General features: G+C 36.0%; 2 protein-coding genes and 1 long non-coding RNA gene across 4 annotated transcripts; 1 reads left to right on the forward strand and 2 right to left on the reverse strand.

Moving 5' to 3' along the window:
- Window positions 1-10,952: 10,952 nt before the first annotated feature.
- Window positions 10,953-11,240, reverse strand: LOC144427201 (uncharacterized). The gene is made up of 2 exons (XR_013477814.1): window positions 11,125-11,240; window positions 10,953-11,042 (listed from the first exon to the last, which is right to left on the reverse strand). It is a non-coding gene; the product is annotated as an uncharacterized LOC144427201 (long non-coding RNA).
- LOC120339374 (uncharacterized) lies at window positions 11,050-15,678 on the forward strand. Of its 2 annotated transcripts, XM_039407481.2 has the most exons (6): window positions 11,050-11,168; window positions 11,370-11,469; window positions 12,841-12,933; window positions 13,011-13,158; window positions 13,906-14,042; window positions 14,402-15,678. In XM_039407481.2, the coding sequence occupies exons 2-6, from the start codon at window positions 11,416-11,418 to the stop codon at window positions 14,654-14,656; spliced, it is 687 nt and encodes a 228-aa protein (XP_039263415.2). In that variant the 5' UTR covers window positions 11,050-11,168; window positions 11,370-11,415; the 3' UTR covers window positions 14,657-15,678. The 2 variants fall into 2 exon arrangements, with proteins under 2 accessions (XP_039263415.2, XP_077972162.1); XM_078116036.1 differs by lacking the exon at window positions 11,050-11,168 and having other exon boundaries at window positions 11,278-11,469.
- On the reverse strand, window positions 13,819-16,405 carry LOC120339375 (adipose-secreted signaling protein-like). The gene is made up of 4 exons (XM_039407482.2): window positions 16,077-16,405; window positions 15,407-15,519; window positions 15,069-15,194; window positions 13,819-14,835 (listed from the first exon to the last, which is right to left on the reverse strand). Exons 1-4 carry the CDS (start codon window positions 16,241-16,243, stop codon window positions 14,750-14,752), a joined length of 492 nt encoding a protein of 163 aa, XP_039263416.2. The 5' UTR covers window positions 16,244-16,405; the 3' UTR covers window positions 13,819-14,749.
- Window positions 16,406-19,829: the final 3,424 nt, after the last annotated feature.

Raw genomic sequence — 19,829 nt, forward strand, 5'->3', positions numbered from 1 at the left:
CAAATTTCAAATGATAATGAGTTGAAAAGCATCTTTGCGAAATATATCTTGGCGATTTTGGGTCTATAATTTTCTATGAATACCCAGACGTTTTCCGGCGCTGTTACCTTTTTCCGTATGTGAGGTCGGGTTTTCAATGTTGACAACTAAAAAAGAAAGAAGGCTTAACGTAAGAAACAAGTAACGTGTATCGCTGTCGACCATGTCTCCAAATTGGGAACAATTAATGGCCAGCAAACAAATGCAGATTTCGCTTTAAATAGCATCACCTTTGTTTTGAATACATTGTCAACACGAAGGTGGTCTGCCAAAGTTTTGGTCAGGCTTTACCGGTCCGTCACTTAAAAAATGTTGCCGACCACTGGGATAGACCATTATCCCTAAAGTTATCCAGTCATATATAGAACAAACTCACATTTGCTTACATTCAAGACAAGTCAGTATTTTAGTATTCGATTGAGTGGGGCTGATTGCATTCACATCTTGCTTTTCACTCGTTATAGGTATGAGGAAGTCCTTCCAAGGAACGAAAATGTGTGTTTATTCCTTACATTACTTTACAAGTTATCTTACATTGAATTCTTTTGCTATATCAACAGCATTATATGAATGCCATCATGTATGTTTTTATAAGTCCATAGTGGATCTTTCCTTGATTAGGACAGGGATCACTAAACTACGGCCCGCGGTTTACTTTCATCCGGCCAGCAATAACACGAAAAAATGTCGAAATTAGTTTCCAATTGATGTTTCCCAGAGCATCGACTTCCTTTTTTATTTCGTAACATTGGCCAATTAGCAAGATGCAACAAGTGACGTAAAAATAGATCTTTTCGCATCCGCTCAGACACTTTTGTCACTCGGACAGACTTTCAGTCGTGATAAGCAATACCTCGTTTTTGGTTGTGATTCCGAAATTTAAGTATGAATCAAATTTACCTTCTTAGGAGTTGTAGCTTAATTGCAGTAATCAAAAATTGTCTAGAAATAGCTGTGATAAAATGGGCTAAAATTCTCTACCGGTAATTTCTGCGAATAATGCACTCATACACTCGTGTCGCGTGCCTTCGGTGAAACCGTTGCTGTGTACGTTTCTCGTGCTAAAATAGACGTCGAACGTGCATTTTGCGATACTAGTACAAGTCACATTAACTTTTGTACTGATTACATGCGGATATTCATGGCAGCAATTGTTTTGTTCATGGCAGCTAACATCAAGATAGCTGTATAGAATCTTGTGTGTTTGTTTTGTTATCATGTTCTTGAATTTATATTGTTTAATAAATTGAATGGATTTCCCAACTTTTATCATGCTTATATTGACGAATGCATTGATTTGAGTGAATTATAATAAATTTCTCTATAATTCTAGTAGCAGACAAATTTAATCTACTAATAGCATCATCAATTATTTTTAGTTTAATTGACTTTTAAACAAAATAAAATTTTATGAGAAACCACTACAGATCATTCTTTAGCGTTGGCAAATACCGGTACCTCATTTACAGATAAAAATATTTCTCCAAATAGGTTTGAATTTATTGAAAGGTTATTTATCACCTGACTGTTCTTGGATATTTTTGCAATGCGAAATGAATAAGGTAATATTGCAGCGAAGTTATTGGAAGTATTTCTGTTAGCATGTATGTCGTTTGCTCTTACTTGAATGCAACCAATATTCTGAGAAAACATGTCTCTATGACACGAGGTATGTTGCGAAAACAATCATCAAAATGTGATTCTTTCGGCGAAAACATTGGATGGAAAGGTTTGCATTGCAATTCATCTTAAGAGTACATCGAGTTATGATTGGTTCAATGTGTTATTCAAATTCACCAATGCTGAATCTCCATCATATGTAAAGAAGAACCTTTTTCTAGGATTGACATTTTGTTTTTCTTAACATGTGCTGCTGTCTAGTTATTTATTTCTTGTAACTATTCAAGCAAAGAGCAAAAAAAATATATATTTTCCAAATATCCAGCAAGAAGCATCATTTTGCTTTTTGGATAAGAGAGACATATTGAAGTTTTAGAAACGAAATTATATATTTAAAGCGCATTCTGAAATCTTATGCTATCAATGTATAAAGGGATAAAAACATTCGTCTGTCGAACATCGAATACATAATCTGTCTATCGAGAGGAAATATGTCTACACCCATCTCTGAGCAATTTGAATGATCAAATCCGAAATTCCAATTCGATTCTTGATAAAAACTTAAAATTATCTCGGTAATAAGCTGTACAAATAATGTATTCGTTACCGCAAAAAAGTCGTCCTTTTTAATACCTTTTTCATAGACTTACTATTTCCTCATATACTATACTGGTACACCTGTTTGTATTATTTTTGATAGAAACTATCTAAGCTCCTCTTAGTTATAAGTTATGTTGCAAAAATTACTTCTATTGGTCCTGTTTTTGTCTGCTGTGATGTCTGTGTATGCTATTGATAACAGATTCGCCTTAGACAGTATGTATTTATTTATTTAATCCGAGATATTTTGTCAAAAACTTCTATTTTCAGAAATTGCTATTATTTCAAAGTCGACGTCATTTAGAACTTATCTAAGTATTTATAGAAGCCCTTAGATGCAATTTTCTTAATCCATGAGTATACTGAAGAGTAATTTTTAACTTTTTTGCAACTCATTTTTATACGAATTCCCGCAGAATATTGCAACTACGACAGTGACTGTGAATCGGGAGAGTTATGCCGTGTTACCTGCGTCAATGGCTGTAAATTTGATTGTGTAAATTCTGATGACTACTTCAATGGCGAAGTGTAGAAATAGGTAAACGTAAGTGAGCGATATTTATAAACTATAATAAAAAAAACTCTTGCAGCAATTTTCGCAATTTTCAGGAACATCACAATGGGCGGCAGCGATCAATCAGCGTCAAACATCGTGAAAGAATCATTACAGAGAAAATGACTTCATTTTCAATTTGTTGTTTAATGAAATAATAAATTATTTTCGAAGAATCAAATTTGATCAGTTCGTATGCACTGTATTCGTAGCATGTTGATGGGAATTTCAGATTCATAAAAGAATTTTTGAGACTTTTATGTAAGTAGACCTGTGTAATGTGTCCATGACTTCTCAACAGTCTGGGACAAATTCGCCCTGGGAAACAAATATCTTTTATGCGTATTTAAAAAGAACCGCCCGGGAGCTTACATTCTAGTCTAGTGGTGGCAGACACTGCCCATGAGCTACTGGGTGGTGCTGAAAATAAGCGATATAATGTAAAGTTTAAAATTTAATAAGATAAACTAGTTGGGAAATACAACCAACATAGGGGGAATGGCTCAGTGGTGATGCGCATTGTGCTTCTGCGTTAGGAATACGCTTGCCACCGTACCCTGCGTGAGTTCGCATGTTCGACTCCCATGCGAGGATAGTCGTTATGTGCTTGCGGATTGCTGGACTCCGCGGCGCCGTATGGTGGTTGACAAGCTTGTCCATGGGTAACGACCCATGGGGCAGCTAACGTTTGTATTTCCCATGGGACACGATTTACTCCGTTAATAAGACTGTAAAGACCATCGAAATGTCGACTGCAATAAGAATGAGATAATAGCGATATGTATATTTGAAAATAGAAGGAAAATGTGATTTTTTATAGCTCTAAATGATATGATAAAATCATTACAAAAATGTTACAAAAAATTTATACGCAACCAAATAACCACTTACCGTCATTATCAGAGAACGTACTCAACTTAAGATAAACATGTAGAAGAGATCAATAAAAATATGTAACATTCTTCAAGCAAGTATTGGCAATATAGCAACCTAAATTTACGCATTACTCACTTGCTTTTTGTCGGAGTCTTGGGATAGGCGTTGCTGCACTTGGTCACATTCTGTCATTTTACTTTGTTTAAATTAATGTGATAAGCAGCTTTTAGAGAAATACAATATTTTTGAATGTAAATAAAATACATGGTTAGAATGAAGCGTTCGGCAACGCAAACTAAAGACATACTCTGATAGTTGATAAAATTATAACTTTATTGTGTTTGCTTTTATTCGAATAAAATTATAGTTACTTACTTCGAACTAAACTTTAAAGGCTTGGTTCACTCTAGGCTTGCACGTAATTGACAAAAATCAATTCCGTAATTACGGCCAAATCGATTACGTAATGACCCCGTAATTGCGATATTTTTTTCACACATTTAAACCTATCATAACAACCAATTTAATCCACTTTTATTCCGAATGGGACATCGAAGTTTGGTTTTCATATTCCCGGCAGTACTACACGCCGGCGACAGATGTTAAAGACAAATATCAAGGAGTGAATTCAAAATAATTTTATTCTGATTTTTATCTTTTGTATTAGCTTTGATTTTTTTTATCCACTATATCACCAAATTTTATGCGATCAATTTTATCATTACCAACACTGGTAATATATTTAAGAAACGATAGTTCACTTTTTTAAAATCGTATGAACGTATTAATACGACTTTCTTATTAAATAAAAATTCCGGGTTGCTAATTTGTTAATCAACTACAAGCGTATTCTCTCGTTTGATTATACTTTCGCTTGCCTGGCGACGAAGACTTGTTATTTCACCGTTTTTTACAATATCCGACTTTACTACTTAGTTAGCATTTTATAATAATTATTGATGCCGACTTATTGACGATATTCCGAATTCCATGCTTCATTTTACATTAAATCATTTCGCGGCCTAAAAGTTATAACATTATTTGCGATAAATTTAGATCAAATATTAATTATTTGCGCATTATTTAAAATACCGTACTTATATGACATGCCTTCTCCGAAAATACAAAGTTATATCGCAAAACAATGCATTTTGTGACATTTATTTTGCACTCATGAAAATATTAATTTATTTTTCTAACTCAAGTCGACAATCCTATTTGCCAAGATTGACACAAGTTTGGTCGAGTGCCGGTGGGATTCGAGTCGACGATGAATCAAAATAAGTTTGCCGCATTTGGTAAAGACAGGTAATCATATTTGGCCGACATATTGCGAGGCATTGTGAAAAACATATGGAGCAATGCCAAGGACAGATATATAACGATAAAATCGGTAACAGAACATCAAGATTTTATAATAGAAAATGGATCTCGCGCAGAATAAACACGTGAAATCCCGTCGTATTGTTGTTTCTCTGCCGTCTCAATCGCTTTACCGATGCCGAAAAGACTAAGTTGCGTTGTTCATTACGCAATTTCTCTTCCGTCTTTATATTGCTGTTTGATAAGCGCGACATTAATTATCACGGCATTTACAAATAGACCATGTTTTATAAGTTGATCTCTTACATTCTTTAGTCATTTCACCCGAAGAAGTTGAAACCAGGTGTGTTGACGTCCATCGGTCTAAACACAATTCTATTCCTTATCTACGGTTAATATGTACGTTGGCCATCCTAGATAAGTTGATGATAGGTTAGTAAATGACGCGTTATGCCTTCCCCATCTGCCTAACAAAAGATAGAAAAGCCTCACGGACAGTTGAAACCAGGTGTGTTGACGTCCATCGGTCTCAACACAATTCTATTCCTTATCTACGGTTAATATGTACATTGGCCATCCTAGATAAGTTGATAATAGGTTAGTAAATGACGCGTTATGCCTTCCCCATCTGCCTAACAAGAGAGAGAAAAACGGCTGCGAATACCGGAACTCTAACTTCTTTTACTTGAACTTTAATTTTTTACAATCGACGGAATTGACTGCTCTGAAGAGAGCTCGTTTCAATCGCGAAAGCGCTCGACCAATAATTACGACTTTACGTAATTCGTAACTTCGCTTCCGTAACTCGAAATAATTCCGTAATTCCGTAAATCCGTAAATTACGTGCAAGCCTAGTTCACTCAACAGCTGTCTTCAACTATGACAAGAGAGCTACGCACAAATATATGGACACGTCAGACCAGAGCGAATCAGTCCTTACCGGTACCTTTGACGCTACCGGTACCCTCAAAAAAGTTCTGAATTTCCAGTAGCAAGAATTTTGCAGAATCAAAACGTACAGCCAGTCATGACACTGACTAAAATCCGTGTTCCCATGGATAAAAAATAATACAGCAAAATTTTAGACGAAATATCAAATTTCATAGAATTCACGCAAAATTTTGAAATAAATAAAAGTAATAGCCTTCTAGCGAAAAAATTAATCTTTAACCACTGAAAATTTCAAAGCAATTGGTCCAGTATTCGAAGAGAAAAGCGACTTTTTAAAAACGTGTCAAAGAACAAGAACAACAACATAATATTGAAACGATCGTTATGTCCACTACGTGTCCAATAAAGATATACAAACACCTGCTTCTGCTGTTGTATAATATCTTTGTTTACTACACTGGTGATCGACGTACGAACTACGCCTTCTGGTGAGAAGTCAGATTGCGCAAACGGAGATCTTACAACAACATTGACGTAGGAACTAATCTGCTGCTTCTGCTAATTGACGACAACAATAAAAAGAATGCAACTTCAATGAATCCATTCGCATAACGACCGAACAACAATAATATTGACGGACAAAGAACGGATAAACAATGATTATTGAACAAAACCAAACGGACTGACGAAATACCAAATACTATATAATGTGTTCCGAGGTGAAAACAAAACAGACTGACAATTAATAGTATTAACGATGAACGACAATCGGACGATAATGAACTGTTTAAAGAAAATGAACTGTGTTGTAAAGATCGCGCGTATTTGCTGATTGCAATAAAACGAAAACAAGAAATTGCCGCAAATGAGTTCAAAACAGACGTTTAATTAATTATCATGTTGTTTTATTTTACATTTGTGTACAGGTGTTGTTTTGCTGGGACAATCTTCTTCTATTCTTAAGATGAAGCTTTCTCAATTTACTATGATGTTTAAACAAATCGGATCTCAGTTATTATGAAATTATTGAAAATAAGTTTTTTAATATTTATTGGGTTGTGCAACGAAAAAAAGTGTTGTTATGGAATTCATATTAATTGAAATTGACGGATATTACAAACCTCAATTGAATAGATTTCAAGGCATTGATACACTTTTAAAAGGATGCACACTTTGTGCTCGCAAATATATTCGTTAAAGACGAATAAGTTAAATACGAATATATTCAATCAAATACAAAGCAAAGCGCTCTTTTTTTTCTCAAAGCCACAGATGGCAAACATTTTCCTCAACGCGCTTTTAACAGGCGAACGAAGCCTAAATATATTCTCGCGAGCATAAAAGTTATTGAGTGTTATGAAGTATGTTAAATTGAAATATTGTTTTAGCTGTCAATGTCAAATTTAAATAAATTCTTTGCTAAAAATCTTCTTTGTAACTTTTTCACTCTCTATTTTTTTTTCGCTTCGTTTCCTGGTCCCATATTTTTGATTACACCGTACTTTTACACACAATTTTTTTTAATCGTACCATTTATTTTCTGCATTGCATATATTTTTTTGTTTGTATATTCCATATACATAGGGTCGAGGTGATATATAGGAATAATGTTGTTATTTTAGTGAGATTTTACTATTGTTTTTGAAACTGATAATGTCAAACTGGATGAGTTGATCTTCCTTAGAATTATAACCCGTCATAACTTGTTTTAATCACCTCAATAAGAATAGTTGGTCTATTAAAACAACATAATTTGCCCCCAGACACTATTAGTTTGATGTAATAGTTTTTAATTGTCACCGAACGACAAGTTTAATATAATAATTTGGCCTATGACGTTTATGTGAATTACATTACAGGAATAATAGACTTAATGCTTATTGAATCTTTTATAGAAGTATCCACTTCAATATATCCGTAGGGCAGAATTTAATGTTATAAAAATGTATAAAAGCCTGAGCAAAATTTATATTGACAACGAGCGGTGTTCAACCACTGCTTGGTTCAACTGAACTACAATGAACAAATATATATATATCTACAAACGTAGTGTTATAATAATATTGTTTCCCACAGTTCGACCAAGCTGTGGATAAATCAAAGACTAGAAATGCCCATTAGCGCTATACTGTAACTGACTGGCCCTAAATAACTATTGATTCACAATCGTAATGGCGATGCTATTGAAACCGACAAGGTTGGTAACGTGCCACATATATAGTGCCAAAAATAGGCATATACAACCAATCGAATATACATATACTGCCAGAACCATACGGATATATATATAGACAACTCATTATACATATACAGGTATTTAAGTGATGTAGAAATACTGCCAGATCAGTTCATAAGAATACAATGTATGCGGTGGCATGTACGAGTTATATGCACGTTACATTACATGAAAAAATACACGCATCCAATCAGATGGACAGATATAAGGAAATTCACAATCGAATTCGCATATTACCCCACAAGATCGGCTTTATATTTATTGCGTTAAAAAGGGTAAAAAACTTCGAAGCGGCTGATCAAAACGGTATTAGCATTGACTGGGTGGAGCTTCACATGTAAAATGCGCAATGCGCACCATGAGACATAGAACTGTGGGTGCGCGTAGTTCTTGATAAATGTACAACAATAGGTATCAATTTATATACCCCATAACAGTTAGTTCATCTTGGATAACATGAGAAATGCGCCTACTAAAAATCTTTATTCATTAAATTATTCATTGACTGTGGGCAATAAACTGTTCACAAACGAATCAAATTAACGTTTGGCGGAATCTATCATTGTACACCGTACAGTTTGTTCAATTTAAAATTACTGCTGGCACTCCCACGTAGAACTGAAAATTAGCATCTGGCGGGCGAATAGCGTAAGAAGCTAGCGTTGAGTCAGAGGAGGCAATGCTAAGCCATAAGTATATTATAGAACAAAGATGGCGAACCACTGACCTGCGTGAAAAAGTGACCCACCGCGTTTTATTTGTGACCCGCCAAGCGAAGGCACGAATAAAATAAAAATGCTAACATATCAGTGATAAAAATTGATAAAACCGGCCTTAAATAAATCTAACAATAACTAAACTATTATAATGTACCGTCAGTTGGACAGTCAGGGAGGGCTGCGATCGCTCATATTCAAAATGTTGATTTTCGGGCCGGTATGGTAATTTTCAAAAACTCTAATCTTGTACGCATGTATGCACCGCTGTGTACCGTTATTCAACTATTGGGCCTGACATCATTTATGACATAACAATGAAATTGATCTTTTCATTTCTCGCAACGCCTGTCTTTTTTGGAAGTGCATCTGCAGCCTGTTTTAGGGGTTATACGAGAACTAGATGCTACTTTGCATTTTATGATAAATAACATAATATCATAAAACCGAGTGCCATAAAAAGTCCCTGATAGAGTGCTGCATAAGTAAAGCCCAAAACTAGACCAACACCAGCTTATAAGATTTGTTTCAGAAGTTTCTTATAGATACAAACGTGAATTAAATATCTGTGACCCACTCTCTTCTGTTCCGCGATAAAAATATAGTTTTTGACCCATTCATTGAAAAAGGTTCGCCATCCCTGTTATAGAACAATCTTTGTGTTTCGTCTGTGTTGTTCCCAAGTCAGCTTCATTAAAGCAGTCGACTATCTAGTCTAGAGTTGACGTTTTGACTAAATTTATTATTTTGATAATTCGGCTCAAGCACGAAGCACAACTTCGGTGAAAGCACCTTAGTGCTAAGGGCGAATCTGTGCGCGCATCTAACCTGGATATTTTATGACGTCACGATGGTGAGAAAAATTAAGTACCGTACCTTACTACGGCTTCAAAAAACTCAAAATGAACCCCAACTAAGAACTCCCTTCGACTGCCTTAAAACAGAATGTACTCGCGTACCATAGGTTGGGTATCACTAGGTTAAAGGAATGGATAAAGAGGTAGATCCCACGCCTAATGGACCTTTACCCGACCTTTGAACCCCAAAAAATTCTTCCTATACTTTACCATTGCAAAATTTTCGGGGCTATTTTGACAGTGCTTTTGCGAGTTGGTGCCTGTAAAATGGGGTATGTGTTTCAAACCATCATTATGATTCATCGCATACAACTATCTGTTTTTTGAAAGTACCGGTAAAGAATTTTAGCCTAGTCTATAACAGCTATTTCTACACCCATTTTTTTATTACTGCAATTAAATTAAAGCTTCTAGGAAGACAGAGAGATCATTGAAATATCTGATTTATATTTAAGTTTCCGAAACACAACTGAAAACTAAAGATTAGAGTTCAAAAACGCGAAAACGAGGTAATGTTTACGACCACGCTTGAAAATCTGTCTGAGTGAGAAAAGTTCTGAGCGGATGCGAAAAGGTAACATTGTTGCGTCACTTTATGCATCTTGCTGATTGGCCAATGTCAGGAAGTATCAAGAAAGTCGATGCTCGGGGAAAGGTCCATTGGCGGTGTTTCAATTTCAGTGACGGTAGGGTTTCAAACGTCAACCAAACGTAATATGTGCCGTAGGCAAATAAAAGTTTGCTATTTACATTGCCTAAAGTAAAGAAGCATTTTTCATCTTCGCGGGCCTCCCACCACAAAACTCATATATATATTGTTTTAAGTTTTATTTTTAGTATTTTGTATTGCAAATTTTCAATCACTTCTTTTTAGTCTCATCTCGACAACGAAGAATGTATGATATTTCTCATTGGATTCATAATTCTGTGAGCCATTATGTTATAGAAAGCAGAATATGAAAAGGAAATTCGGTTCATTTAATATTTTATTTCTCCTGCAAAAAGTATGACCTTATTTCGGCATTTGCTTAAATAGTTGAGTCCACATTTTGATTTGTTTACTATTTTAGTTCCAATATAATAAAGATAATTTGACTTGGTTTTAGAAAAGTTGTGCACATATTATTCACATTTATAGACTTATTTAACCTTCAGTTTTATTAATCTGCTCGATTTTAAAGCTTCTGATGATAGGATTTGTGATTGTTTTCCTGAGCAACATTGATATCAGCCTTATTTCCCCTCCTTCAGATTGAAGAACTGCAACTCTTTTCTTTCTTTCCGCTTCGACCTGTACAGTATCTGCATTGCTTTCTGCACTCTTTGGGGAGCTGTGGGGTGTTATGGAAAGTTGATTAAAAAATAGAACTTTTGTTGTACTTGCAACCTCGTCTCTGTGAAAATTTGACTTACTTTTGTCAGAAAACTTTGCTTCCATTTTCTGTACTATTTGAATTGTAAGTGTAGAAAAATTGACTCCACTCTTACTTGTATATTTTTATTTTCATATCGTAAATAGTGAATTCCGCATGCGTCTTTAGAAGTAAATGCGAAAATAAAATGACCTTTAACGCTTCATTGATTCCCGTTGATACATAAGTTGTTAGTATTAGTATTTATTTATAAGTTCAATATAACAGTGCCCGATTCGCCTGCAGGTTGTTGGACGTCGGGGGAACCGCGTATGAATATACACCAAATAATATGCCATTGCTAAGGAGATGTGCTAAAGCGCTGATAACACGAAGCATGGTACCGGTAAGTTTTAAATTATGCAATTATAGAGGCCACACATGTTTCCATGTGGATGTGGCTAACAATGCAAGGTACTAAAGTACCAGAACTGCAGTAGGTACCGGTATACCGTACGTACTTGTTTGCTGAACTGCCCTTTTCCTGCTGATATGAAATTAAGCACCAAACATGTAAATTATTACCTCTATCAGTCTATACACTAGTACAGCACCGGTATTCATTCTCGTAACCGCGACCCTGGTTTGCTCACATGATCCAGTTTTATTATACCTTCAATCAGTCAATGCATCACCCTTTCCTATCTCTGTATCCAATTTTCCATGAAGCTGGACCCTTTTTTATAATTTGGTCAGATACCAATCCCACGATCGCTTCAGTCCACAACAGTCTAGGTCAGGGGTGGGCAACCCCTTCGGCACGCGAGCCCATTTATTCGGCACGCGAGCGAGACCTCGAAAAACGAGATCATTCTTCTTCAAATAAAAAGTTTCAAGAATTATCTGATTAAACTAGGTGTTCGTTTATTCATTATCGTTTAACAATCCGTTAATTATTTAAACTCTTTGTGTATTTTCATGACATATGGCTACAGAGAAATATATTATGACATAACAAATGAGTGAGCTCTCGAGAAGGGAGCAGCATTCATTTGGCTTACATTCTTACATAATATAGTTTGTCTGTGCCACCCTTTTTCTTCATTTCTGCTTGATTTATGAAGTTGTAAAGCTCATGATGGTTAGAGTTACTTGCTAACCTACGGTTATCGATTAATTTCAAAAGAGATTATGACAGGAAATACAGAGAGAAGTGCAGAAAACGAACTATTGCATGATTGGGATGCCATTACCGAAAATTTTCCATCTCCTAAATTACTCTCCATGTTTTCATCTACATATGCTTGTGAATCTCTGTTCTCAGTTATGAACTTTATTTAATCTTGTTATAAGAGTAGCCTGAAAGATGAAACCAGTAGTTCATTTTTTTCTTTGAAAGTTACAGAATATAAACCCAATGTAAATCTCTATCAGCGGTAATGCAGCAGCAGAAGCCTCACTTATATAGAATAAGAAAAGGAATCAAATTTATTTGTCGGACTGATATTTTCCCCGACTAGTGCATCTGTCTGCACATGTTTAAAAGGTTTATTATTGTGTATCGTTGCTTTAAAACGTAGCAAAGAATTGTTTTCAATTTTGGTCGGCACGCAGAAGAATTTTGTCGTTAAATTTAGCTGATTTCGGCACGCGAGCCGAAAAAGGTTGCCCGCCCCTGGTCTAGGTATATTCCATACAGACCATATCACTACATAAAAATCTGCATATCCAAGTTTGAATTGATTAGGAGCTCTATACCTATTTTCAATGCTTACAGATAAATGGTGCAGCACGTAATGTTACGAAGCAGATTTTTCATGCTAGCAAATATAAAGTACACTGCAACAAAACACAATACAAGAGTCCAAATGTGAGTGAATTCTCTGCTGTTAATAATGTTGACACTTATAGTTTGTGTAGACCAATTTATTTTTAACATATCATCAGGTCAAGCAACTCCCTGTGCATGTACGTGAAAGAATGCATGAAACGGAGGACAGAAATGGATTTATCCCAAATTTTCTTCAAGTATATGCCAGACGACCGAGAGAATTTAAAGCTTTCTATGAATATTATGATGCATTGATACACAAAGGTGAAGCTGGATATTTTAAATTATACCATATTCGAACTAGAGATGTATCGGTAATTTTAACCATTTTCAGGCGCCATCTAAATCTGGACCGATATATTTAGCCTTTGATCTGATCTACAACGCTTTAAAAGATAAGTTAGTATTAAAATTATTATTTGCCATGTAGGGATCAAGTTTGTAATATCTGCCTCGTTAACGATCCATGCTCTTCCCCACTACTGCGAGTAGGAACAAGATTCTGAACTGTTTCCAGCTATTTATAAGCTAAACTATCCCAACTAATTTGGCTATTTCCGCTGCCAAAATTTTATATTAACATTTTGAATATTACACGATTATATAGAAGAGAAATATCAATTTCTCATGTTCTGGAATATCTCTTTCACATCGTATAAGAATATCAGCTTTTTTAACTATGTTATCTAGGGGTATGTCTCTAGTTCAAACAAGGGAGGGGGATATAATTTGTGAACCTTTAGTTGGTGATGTTATTGCCATTCATTAGAACTAGAGGCATTCCAATTAAAAATCTTTTAGAATATTTTGTCTCTGGTTCAAAGGTAAGGACTTTCATTATCATTGCTGATCTGCGGTATAGACATAGGATGGATCACTATTCAGCAGTTGCACTGTGAAGCATCACTGTGTAGATTGCAAAAATTATGAGTTTGTCAGGGTTTTATTATATTCCTACGAACAAAACGTTCAACATGTTGTGATATAAAACAATTGTTACAATTACTGCAGAAGAGGGAAACTTGACTAGAGCAGACCGAGAAATGGTAGCTTTAGTCACAAGTTCAAAGCTGAAGTGCCTGTATTGTGTTGTTGCGCACAGTGGGCAACATAGGAAATATTCAAATAAACCAGAATTGACGGAACAGGTAAATTGAATTTTGATATATGATGAAACCACCAAGTATATAGTCCATAAGTATATTTGGAATAAAACAATATTGTATTTCAATGGATGGGTGTCATAAACAGCGTTTTCCACCAATAACTGAAAACATCCATAAACATTGATTTTTCTCTTCACTGATTTTAATGTGATTGATTATCTGATATTGATAATTTGGCAACTTGAATTTTTTCTGTGCTTCATTGGATATAAGACCTCGTTAAATGGTATTATATGTCCGATTGTGCTCTATAAGCACTTTTGAAATTTTATATATAATGATTAAATATGTGTACAAAACGGTAGTTACAAAGAGGTATAAAAGGTCAAATTTTCTAACAGCTCATCGCAAATTGGGAACATGCTGATTTAACATCTCGCGAAAAAGCGATCCTCTCTTTGGCCTCTACAGTGTGCCATTCTCAGGAGGTAACGGAGGAGTATTTTAAAAACTTGGAAGACCATGGTCTAAATAAGGAAGATGCTTGGGATATTGCAGCATTAGTTGCATTTACCACCATGACCGCACAAATGCTGTCATTTATTCATGTTCAACCTAATAGAGAGTTTTACAAAATGGGCAGAAATGGAAGATAAGCTGAGAAGCAATTTTCATATTATTCATAGCATGGCTCAGAGGTGTTACTTTATCTTCAAATCAGTTTTTTGATTCAGTTTTTTGATCCTTATCTAGCTTGATGTTGACGAACTTGCACTATGTGGCCTTTGTATGCATCTTACTCCATCTTTCAACATTGGGGTGCCTTGGCCATGACCTGAAATAATGAAATGAGCACACTTTTTATACATTTGTTGATACCTATTTTATTTTTGCATTTTTTTTACAATTGCAGTAAATATCTAATCTCATTTATACACACCCAATGAAGTTTCGTCAAATCAGACATTTTTTTTTTCATAAATACACAAATCTTTGATGCAATTTTTGCAGGTATTTCTGTTCTGTGCAATCATAGTACCTTCTCACATCATCAATATCCTATTTTACCTAGAACTTCTGCTCTCAATATTCCATGAAGTTCTTTATTTCCATTGTTTGATCTGATTGTAAAGCATTCGTTTATTATACCATCTATGTTCTGTGGAAAGTACTCCAGTGTGACTTCTATATTACCTAATGAAATATATAAACATTGGCATTATTCAAACTGGATATTGTGTGCCTCAATCAAATTCTATGGCCTTGGGTTTATTTATATATTTTACAAATTTCATAGAAAGTCATTCCAATCTAGGTTTCGTGTTGTAATAAGTACCTAATGACCCTTGCTTGTTTAGTACCTATCATATGATTTTGTTTCAATGTAAAGTATATTAAATAGTTACCAGATGTATTGTGTTGAACATTTGTGGAGGTCATATGTGCACCTGATGGAGCCTCTATGGATACATCTTTGCCAAGACCTACGAAGTCATTAATTTCAAATATTACTTCATACCTAAAATATAAAGGAAAATTCAGTACCCAATAGTTATTACTTTTATTCAATATTTGAATTCTTATCCTAATGTAGATTAGTATTACTGACTACTTAGTTTCATTTTGTCTTTATCTTAATGTTTTATTCGACTGGAATAAACACATTGGTGCAGTTGAATTACATGACTTAGAATTGCTAATATTTGCTATAGCCTACAGCCGATGGTGGTAATGAGAAGACTACTTGCTTCAAGTGCTCGGCAAATATTTTAAAGTAAACAGTCTTCAAATACGGTGGAGGCTTTGTGCAAAGGGTGATCATAAGCTGTGTTCAGTCTTATGCATGATTTTCATGAATTGTATCAACTTTAAATATACATTAAATACTTGAAATACACAAGCGGAAATTAGAAACTAATACATACATACACAAATTTTATACAATTTCCAAACAAGAAGGGAGCACCCTCCTTTTTTGAAATCTATTAACAACAGTGTCATTTGAACACTACCATTTTTTGTGATAGACTGGAAGTATCGGGTTAGAAATGGTAAAATATTCCAGGGCAGACTCACTTGTGATCAGATTTAAAAAATCCAGCATGAATTTCAACTTTGTTATTTGAACCTCCAGTTCTCAAGACAGATATTTTATTACATTTATCATCTTGTTCTTCTGGAAATCTGACTACATGTTTTTCATCATGAACATGTTTGTGATCATGAGCTGCAACATCCGCCATTGAAATAATCTGACAACTATTGGCACTTTTAATAGTTCAATAAAAAGCAGACTAAATACAGAGTGCTTGCTTCATGGGATTTGAAAAGAAAGACAATATTAGGATGTACCGGTATATAAGATGGTACAAAATTTCAACATTCATCGCCAGGGAGAGAAAATCATATAAAAAAGCCTTGATCACTAATTACTGTAGCAAGCGTAATCCTACAACTGTTACAGCCTCATTGAGTTATTATTAGAATTCTTCATATAGAACATTAAAAGCATTCAGCAATCTTTATGATACACATGGTAACAATTCTTCAAAATGGTCATTAGATTGCTAGCAGTATTTGTTGACTAATAAAAACTATACCGGTACTTCTGAACTTGGTATCTTCAACAATGACTTTTCAATTTTTTTTGTTTTATTGGACAATAATGTTACAGTACCATTTTGTTTCATGCACTAGATGTAGCACCGCAAAGTTACCGTTACGTCCGTTAGGTTACGATACCGTACCGGTACCCTTCAGCTCGCCTATTTTCTGCATTTGCCGTCTGCCGTAGGGTACGGACACGGTACCGGTACGGTTCAATTTACAACTTCTATTCGGATACAGTGAGATCGAGATCCGAAGACTAAGTTGCATTAACAACTGCCAATGATAGAGCAGTAAAGTCCATGCTTCCGAAAACGAGTAACTGGCCAACTGATCCCATATAGCAACAGGTACCGGTACCGTATACCAGATATAAACTGGTACCGGTACTACCGTACCTAACCGGACGAGAGGCAGTGGTTCGCCATATGATTAAGCCGTCTGTCTTTCCTTTAGCCTGGAATAAATATGTATATTCTAAAATGTCAATAATTCTCTCGTACTATTAGGCAGCTGTATAATTAATTAGCCTATCCAAAATAGCTCCAAGTTCGACTACCCTTTAGAAAATCTTTACCTGCCATCACGTCATGAATCATTCAGGCATGACCATATGATAGGTACCGGCAGTGGCGGCGCGTCAATAGGGCCAACCGGGGCAATGCCCCGGTTGTTTTTTCGGTATGATAAAAATATTCGAAAATTACCTCAATATCGGTTGCACAGACTGTCTACACTAGCCATATTCTCCCGACATGGTTAGTTTTTCGCTCGCAAAGCCTTCGCCGAACGTCGACGGGGCGACGCCGATTTTGCCCCGGTTGCTCATTGTATATCGTATTCTCTCTTTTATCTTCCACTCGACGCGTTTGTCTCGTTTGTTTTCTGTTTCTTTTACTAAATCATCGGGGCTAGCCCCGAAATTATGACGACACAATGCCGACGTTTCTTACAACAACGTGTTGACATATACACGCATTCCTTCTCGTTCGTTGGTTGCTTGAAGAGTTGATAGTTTCCTCGCCTTCGTTTTTGTCGCTTGTTTCGCTATTTGAATCAGTTAGAGACCTTTAGTCCATTTGCTTTCGATTTTCCACATGCGCATTTTTTACATTGTTATGCACACCAATTTAACCTCGTTATTAAAAATATGTGTCTTGATACCCCTCTCGTCCGTATATTTTTTGCAAATGTTTCGGGGTTTTCTTCATTTTTTTCCGTTTCGCCGAAGCGCTCTGACCTTCTTCGCCAGATATGTAGCCGCCGTCTCCCAGCTTGTGCACCAACACGTTGGAACTTCCAATCACGCGTGGTGCAGGGCGTGTTCGAAATTAGGTCTAAGCTCATTGAGTATTTCAATGGCATTCAGAGCTCTCCGGTTTGGGAGAGCTCCACAATATTCTATCACGTGGATGTATTATACGGCGCATTGCAGTCAAGGCTAATGGATAGAGCGTCTGTGCAGTCGTGTATTTCAGACTTCTGCGATGCTGTATCTCGTATCCGGGAAACAATAAAATACGACGACACATGGAGTGCTTCTCTACGCCGCGGGCGAACAACGCAGCGTTTGATTTTGTCTGCAAAGGAATGCTGTGACATTCTGGTGAATCAAATAGGCGATCGTCTGCGCACTGAACACCTTGCCGCGTTCTCTTTGATGAACCCCAAAAATTTTCCAAAATTTGCACGTCAATTTCCCATCCATTTGTTGGCTACTGTATCCAAATTTTACCCAATGATAAACGTGGGTAAATTGGAAAATGAATTGCGATGTATATAATCCAATCAACCTTTTTTGAACATCACATCAACTTGCGCGCTCTATGGGTTCCTCATAGATAACACTCTAGTAACTACCTTTGCGGCGTCTGCAAAATTTCTGGACATCATTTTGACGACGCCTATTTCTTCCGCCGACGCAGAGCGAACATTCAGCACGCTGAAGCGTATTAAAACGTATCTCAGAAACACAATGAAGCAAGATAGATTAAATTCCTTGGCTGTTTTATCCATTCACAGAGACGTTATTTCTGGGATGCATGACTTTAATCAGCGCGTTATTGAGCATTTTGCTTCCAAGAAACCGCGGCGTGTTGCATATATGTTCAAGCAGTAGAAGTCTAGCAGCATATATATATATCTATGAGTGAGCGACGCATGTCCTTATCTTTGCATAACTTTCCTTTCTTCATAGTAACGTTTTAAACCCTATTTTAGGTTTTGTCTGCTTTCCCGAAGTTTCTGTTAATATGTCATTGTATTTATCTGGGTAAACATTGCCTTTCCTTTTGAAAGAGGTTTCAAAATAAACTATATCTATATTTATTAATCCCTTAACTTGGACCGGTTTTAAAGACACTTTCTTATCGTTAAAAATTGTCGCTTTTGCCGATTGGTTGTTACCGATGGAATGGTTTTTATACTCATAAAATGATGGGAGAACTTACAGCGCTTATCCTGTCCCCGTAGATGGGGTGACTTGGTCCCGCAGTAGCTTGCCCCGGTTGTCAAAATGACCACGCGCCGCCACTAGGTACCGGTAATAGTCTGGTATGTCGAAGAAGCTGAATAACGTTCTAACCGGGTCAATGCCGTTAAGGTGTCAATGTGCTGTTTCCCCGAGCATCGATTTCCTTGTTTATTGGACACGTAGTGGACATAGCGATCGTTTCAATATTATGTTGTTGTTCTTGTTCTTTGAAACGTTTTTAAAAAGTCGCTTTTCTCTTTGATTACAGGACCAATTGCTTTGAAAGTTCCAGTGGTTAAAGATAAAAATTTTCTTCAGAAGGCTATTACTTTTTTTTTGCTATGACGTCATCAAAATTATTGCCATTGGGTGGCTACGTGTCCATATATTTGAGCATAGCTCTCTTGTTTCTGTAACAAATAACATTCAGAAAAAAAAGTAAACGATGTCGTAACAACAATGGCAATCTCGTTCGTTCAGACAGACATTCAAGCATGTTTGTAAACATTGCCTCGTTTCCGTGGTTTTGTGTGTTATTTGTCAGATTTGAGTTAATTGACTATGCAAAAATTAGTTTTAATGTTAAACGAGTCCATGTACGCATTTTGTGGCAACTGTGAAAGCGCGTAACAATGGAGTCTTATGATATTTTCGGCGTATTGTACCGAATCGAACAAGTCAGCCGATATGGACCTTTCCCCGAGGATCGACTTCCTTGTTTACTTCGTGACATTGGCCAATCAGCACGA

This window comes from Styela clava, chromosome 9 (assembly GCF_964204865.1).
Source record: "Styela clava chromosome 9, kaStyClav1.hap1.2, whole genome shotgun sequence".
Lineage (NCBI taxonomy): Eukaryota > Metazoa > Chordata > Ascidiacea > Stolidobranchia > Styelidae > Styela > Styela clava.